Source organism: Nelumbo lutea, chromosome 1 (genome assembly GCF_056320005.1).
Source record: "Nelumbo lutea isolate HS-2025 chromosome 1, American lotus-T2T, whole genome shotgun sequence".
NCBI lineage: Eukaryota > Viridiplantae > Streptophyta > Magnoliopsida > Proteales > Nelumbonaceae > Nelumbo > Nelumbo lutea.
The window spans coordinates 161015812-161022773 of record NC_142684.1 but is presented as its reverse complement, the minus strand read 5'-3'; the positions used below and the strand labels follow the sequence as shown (position 1 = coordinate 161022773).

The 6962-nt window shown below is 36.6% G+C and overlaps 1 protein-coding gene across 1 annotated transcript; it reads right to left on the bottom strand.

Annotated features, from left to right (window-relative positions):
- Positions 1-204: 204 nt before the first annotated feature.
- LOC148878763 (peroxisomal membrane protein PMP22-like) lies at positions 205-5133 on the bottom strand. The gene is made up of 7 exons (XM_088959846.1): positions 4685-5133; positions 4413-4511; positions 3960-4061; positions 3746-3821; positions 2485-2555; positions 2308-2393; positions 205-388 (listed from the first exon to the last, which is right to left on the bottom strand). Exons 1-7 carry the CDS (start codon positions 4754-4756, stop codon positions 337-339), a joined length of 558 nt encoding a protein of 185 aa, XP_088815972.1. The 5' UTR covers positions 4757-5133; the 3' UTR covers positions 205-336.
- Between the last annotated feature and the right edge of the window lie 1829 nt (positions 5134-6962).

The following is a 6962-nucleotide window of genomic DNA, read 5'->3' as shown; positions in this document are numbered from 1 at the left end:
AGATTGGACAATGAAAGCAAATGCTTTGATGCCTATGATCATCTTACCAGATGTATTTTCAGGCATGAAATGATGAGTTAGACCAGCTGAGCATGCACTTGATGTTCCCGCCATGGCACTGGTGTTTTTCTTGGTAGAAAGAACCATGGCATTGGTTGAGTATCCTTACAGTTACCATCCACAAGAGAAAAGCACAAGCATGAATTAAGAAATTAACCTGCATTAGCCTCAGGAACCATCTTTTGTTATCTCAATGAAAGCAGGTTATATAAGCATTACACAACAGCTCGTTAATAACCAGACTTAAAAGTGAAAGCGGGTATCCACACATCCTTTTTATGCCTTCTTAATAGCAACGGATCGTGCCTTCAAATTCAGAAATATTGCCCTAAGGTTGGAAAACACAAAAAAGGGGGAAAATTGGAACATGTTAGCAACTACTGGTACATAATGTGATTAAAATGCAAGCAATATACATGACACATAAGTGCATACAAAGAAGTAAAAATGAAGTACTCGACAGAATTGAACACATCGGTATATGGCACAAGCATGAGCCTAGCTTCTGTCAGACTTTTTCAAACATCAACTCCATGCTCTAAGGGAATATGAATAGTACCCTTTGAGTTTATTAATAATTTAAAATGATAAAAAAAAATCAGCACTCTTGGATTTTTCAAATCCAAAGGATCATCACAGTCTCTTTGCCTCAACCCCATGCTATCTATGTGAATTGCTTCATTATCTTATTTCATTTATAAGCAACATAAATGGGACCAATGATATTTATGTGAATTGTTGACTGATCAACTCTCACATATTTGCCATAAAGGCATATGTTCCCTCAACAGGCCTCATGCTGAATGATCTATGCAAACTTCACAGGTGCCTTCTTTTTTGTTATCATGCACCTTGGTTAGATTCTTCCAATCCTTTTGTCCTCTATTTACCATTGTAACTTTTACTTTTATATATCTACTTTTGAAGGTATGCTTCCACTATGGTAATCAGTTGCATGACATATTTGGTTTTGAAACATATGCTGAATCAATCTTTACTACTTTCCTTACACTTTCCTTTTAGATAGGTAATCAAGTGAACCACTATCCTACCATCCAAAATGATATTCAAGTTGATAACAAAAGCCTGTCTGGATGCAAGGTGAAACAGATTCAGTTCACTTCCATTTCACATAGTATTTGAACCCCACACTGGTCATACAAAACAGTTCAATTTCCAGTTACAAGCAAAAGTAAAAAAAAATAGTTCATTTATTTGAGATCTTGAAATGGAGTCATTCCTAATTGAAATTTTGTTAACAACCAACAATACTGCACTTGATGGTAAAAAGGAATACCATAATAAAAATGCTTCATTTAACATGGCATGCAGATTATAAGAGAATTTATGGATTAAATTGTGTATCAACAATAAGCTCTGTCAAGAGGATCTGTAATGACTAGTAACATTAAGTTACCACACTTCTCTGTCACTAGTTCTATTTGATGAGATTCACCATCATCATCTAAACCTTGTCCCAACTATATGGGGCTGGCTACATGAATCCTGTTTTTCCACTTTGTTTTGTTTAGTGCAATATCCATTGTTATATTATGATTGCTTAAATAATTTCTTACTACAACCAATGTCATTTTTGGTCTAACTCTAAACCTTCTAGCCCTTTCAATTTGCAACAGATCGTTTCTTCACATGGGTGTTGTAGGTCTTCTATGTACATGACTAGACCATATTAGTCTATATTCTCTCATTTTATCTCCTACTGGAGTTACTCCTAGGTTTCTAACCTAAGCAATCATGACTTCGATAACATTTCTACTTATTAATGCAGATGTCCTAGCAGATCTGTGGCATTCAATCTGTTTCTGTGGCTTTACACAAATCTTCTCTTCTTTGGAGGATACAACAGTCCAGAAATTCTCAAGGGCACAATTAGCAAATATCTGTATGAGCAACCCGGTAATGACCAATCCTTCCTTTCAATTCAATCAACCTTTTGGACTCCATTGTGTGACTCATTCAGTTATTTCAAACCCATTATTATCCTTAACAGATGCATACTAAAAACATATTTTATGACGTTACCGTAATCTGTAATAGAAAGCATATTATAAGGATTATAATGGCTTTTAATTTTCACACAAATATGCTAGAAAAAGCATCCAGTGTAAGCAACACTCGTAAATAATACAGGGTATTGCTTGGGATTGATTATACATCCATAAAGAATTGAAGCAAATAACTAAGGATGAAAAATCACTAAATTGAAAGAACTCATAGGTTATGTACCAGCATGAGGCAACAATGCTATGGAACAAGACGCGGAGTTGCAAGGGCATATACTGGTAGTTCACCCAAGCTACTATAGGCCAAAACTGCAAAGCATAGCCAAAAAGTCTTAGTGTTGTTATATCATTCATAAGTTTCTTTCTTGTGTCATCAATAAAGGATGGCTTAAAGTTAGACCTTCCATGCAGTTAATTGGACAGAAGGGTAGTCCTTCCGGACTTTATTCCTGACTAAGCTCCATGATCTTCCTACATGGCCAAAAAAAAGTTGGCATTAACAATCTATGCCTTCTAAATGCAAGTATAATTGAACTATAAAGCCCTTTCTGAGCCAAAAAAACAGAGACAGTCTTCTAGATTTTCCTGATTAAATGTTATTATTAGTCATCCACATTTTGTGTCTAAAGAGGATACATTCTTTGTACAATCTTGTGTTATTCCTTTTTCTTACATTTACATTTATGACCTAGAGGGAAATCTTTGACAAAAACTTAACATTTGAGTAAATATAGATTTTTATACAAGGTCTGAACTTCCAAAAGAAGGGAAGGTAGCAACTATTCTCTCATTAAACGAATTAATGCCCGGATTATAAGATCTTGCCTGAATGGGACTGGAATTCCAGGTGACATTTCTGAAGATGACTATGGAGAAATGAGAGTCAGAAAGAACAACCAGAATGTATAAACATGAAGTAACTGACTTAAAAATAAATCCGTGACACTGTTAATATTTTTCAGCGAAAAAATAAAGCTTGAACAACTATACATGTGTGGAGAGAGAGAGAGAGAGAGAGAGAGAGAGAGTTCCGTGAATGAAGAAAAAAGCATAAGGAGAGTGAGTGACATTATGATTAAATGTTCCCTAAATGGCCAAAAGCATAAAATCATATTAAAAAGATATCTATATTGAACTCCCTTAAAGTGTATAGTAATGGTGGAGACCGAACGGTCAAAAGGATCATTTTTCTCTCATCAGATGCCAAATAAGCCTTGAAACTTCCCTGGATATGTTCCAAAGTGACTGGGGAGATAGCAAGCAAAGTTATCTAGGATCAAATCCTGCCCCAATTGTATACTAACAACTAACCTGCAAATCAATAAGCTATAACCCACTTCCACCCAGCCACAGAAGATGGAAAATTATTGAAACTTAAAGTCTCTTCTGATGCTGTAAGAGAAGAGGAGAAGGAACAACTTCATGTGCAGAATATCATCAAACTTGAATTGCTCCAATAACCATAGAATGAGGTGGCATGCCACCAAATGTCCAAGAAGGTAATTTGAAGAGATATCATGGATTCATTCTTTAACTAGAGGCAGGCCGGGAACTCCCATTCTATGGATATCCAAAAAAGCTAACTATTCAATCAAATTCAAATAAACATGGACTTCCACAATTGTTATGTCAATCACAAAAGATCAACTAGAAGTATATACCTTCAACTATAAGGCCATAGTACATCATGAAGAACATATTGTTCCAAGGAGATGAGGTTAATTGTTCCAAAATCACCTGAAAAAAGTAAAAAAAAAAAAAAAGAAAGACATAGTTTGCATCAATCTTAGGTCAAATGATCCAATACATGCTGCTGAACTTTGGTAACAGGAGCACATTTTGACATCATCAGAAAGACTTGTCATCAGTTTTAACCTTCTTAACAACTGTCTTGTTCCCCTTCTTTCCCTTAAAAATGATGTCCATCAGCTTGTGCAGGAAGTGCCCAAATGGCCCCGAGTATGTAAATCCATATAACTGCAAGTCAATTGGAAGTTAAAGAATATATGTTACATAAAGCAGAAAACTGGTGAAAACACACAGAAGGAGACTCTTAAGCTATGTTTGGTTTGAAGGAAAATGTAGGGAAAGGAAGGGAAAGGCAAAGAAACCTTTACAAACTTTGTATAGGTTTTCCTACCTTTTCCTTCAACTACCTTTTCCTTCAAACCAAACATAGCCTTAAAGAATGGTTTATGAGTTCTTGAGAGTTAAATCACACATCATCGCCAATTTCAGTAAACCATCTTTCACTACCGCAGTAATGAACCTGAGTTCGACCCTGGCACTAAATGTCAATTAGAGAATAAGTAATACAGAAGAGAATACCATTATAAGAAGTAATCTTCTTAATTGAGTCTTTTTGACTCCAGAAATCTTCTGAGCAATTGCATCACTACATCCAGCCAAGACCCCGGCAGTAAGTGCCTAATAACAAGTTATGAGAAAAAGAAAACCAATTCAGCGATCAAACCCAACAACCTAACACCATAGAGTTGTACAGAGAAAAAAAAGAAGAAAAAGCAGAAAGATATATTCAAATTGAAAGTTTCAGAAATAAGAAGCAAAATATGACGAAAGAAACCAAATTTTGGGCATACCTTCGTTCTGAGAGGGTGGAGTTGCAACTGTAGCAGATATTTATCCCAAGATTCTTTGATGATATCGGACATGGCTGGATCAATAAGTGAGGGTCTGAACTTGGAAGAAACTGAGAGTGGAAACAGAATGAGAAGAATGAGAGATGGAGGGTCAAGTGTGGTGACCGGTGAGGAGTAGAGCAAAGGGAGGGAGAGAGGTAGCACGCCAAAGTATGGTCAATGGAAATGGAGACTGACGACTAAATCAACATGGGAGAAAAACACAGAAGACTTTGTGAAGTCTACCTTCACCCATTGAAAACCCTGCAGAAATCCTCAGATATTGAAACAGTATCAAACATCTGTGCAATTGAGCAATTGTTTAAGGGGCGAGTTTCATGAAAGCATGTGATAAATTTATTCATCCGAGGACCCCATTTCCCTACAATGGGGTAGTTGAAAGCTGATACACGTGCATGGCCAAACAGTAAATAGTAAATACATCTCCACCAATTCATTGAAAGAGAATATGGCCAGTGGGTCGATCTTATCAGATGGCCACATAGTTGTTGAGTTGTGGGTCCAGTACGTGCAGAGGCTGTTGGATTGGGATATCTTTTCCTGTGGAGATGAATGATAAGTCTGCTGCATTGGGTCTTTCAAAAGTGGTTGGGTACTTGGGTTTGTGGGCCGGGGTTACAATTACATCACTACTGGCCCAATTGAAGGACAAAGACAGAAAGGCTTTGGTAAATCAAACTGTTAGTGAAATGCTGAGTGAGAGGTCATTTGATGTTGATGCTTTAATGGGGAGCAACTGGGTCCCGGCCCCTACCGTGAATGGAAGGGTAAATTACACTCACATCCCCCTATGACCCATCTTCTAAAAATTAATTTTGACCTCTTTTAATTCTTCATCCTGTTATCTCATCAATACTAAATACAAAAGAATATCTGTGTGTTCAATTGATTTGAAATAATAATAATTTCTTGGGTTTAGGCAACTTCTATTCATTTTCTTTTGAGTTCTCAGGCAACTTCTATTCATCAAAACTTAGGCTGAGGCATGGATGAGAAATGAGAATGAAGAATAGTTCTCCACTCCAGATGACAAAGATGGCACACGCACACTTTCCTTTGTTTCCAAACCCCACTTCTTGGGTTTGGCTTTAATTTGTAAAAATTTGAATATGGAAGGTGGTCTGAGCCTAAACTCAAAGCAGTGTAAAATGATAATTCGGATCGGATCGAACCAACCCGATTTGCACCCCACGATGTCAAATGGATCAGGTTAGGTGGACCACCAGACGAGATGGCTAGACTGACTGTTTGAACCGAGGAGGAGAAGGAACTGCTTCTTTCTCTGCACCATCCATTTAGTACAGCTTAGGGGGCAGGAGCCTCGTTGCTGATTCCCCCACCAACTCCAACTCACTCACCGATCATATTCCGGCGGCAACAATATTATAACCGGGGTATTACCAATTACCATCTTTGAAATCATTAAGCTTAGGCAATTTTGACCAATTAATAATAGGTGGGTCAGTTTCAAGAAATTGGATTTAGACCCTACCCACTAACAAACTGAGTAGTATTGATTAATTCGGATTAGCTAAACAGTAAACATAATAGATGTTCCACAGCCTGTGTAGCCAATGCTAATGCATGTGGCCTACAATAAGAAATTAAAATAGAAATCACATTTCATGTGACCACCTGTTACAAGACAAACCCAAGAGACTCGGGTGATTTTTTGACACATTAGTGCTTTAATCAAATACCAGTTTGATGTAATATTTTCAGGGTATTCATGGGCGTTTATTCAATAAATGCTGCTATATAGGCGTCATTTCAGTAGTTTCTCTCTCTTAGTCTTTTGTATGCATCAATAATAACAAAAGTGGACTTCGGTTTTTGTACACCTCAACTGTTTGTAGAAGTTTTTTTTTTTTTTTTTTTTTAACTTTCACAAACAGTTAGGCGCTTTTTCACTGTTACACTGATGTGGAGCCTAGTGGCGCTTAGTGGCAACTAATTGTCATAAATGGTTGTAATTATTACTTTTCTCGATTTTATTAACAAATAAAGTATAAATGTTTATTCAATAAACGTAAATGGAATGAAACACATATTTTGTCTTTTTCATCAAACACTGGTGTGTTAAAAAATCACTAGGGGTCTTGGGTTTGTCTTGTGACAGAACCTAATCTCAATTAAATAGTTGTGGGTTTATGTATTTTATTACTAGTGTAGAGAGTTAGAGTTATCATTGGTTTCACAGCTTGTTGAACAATTATTG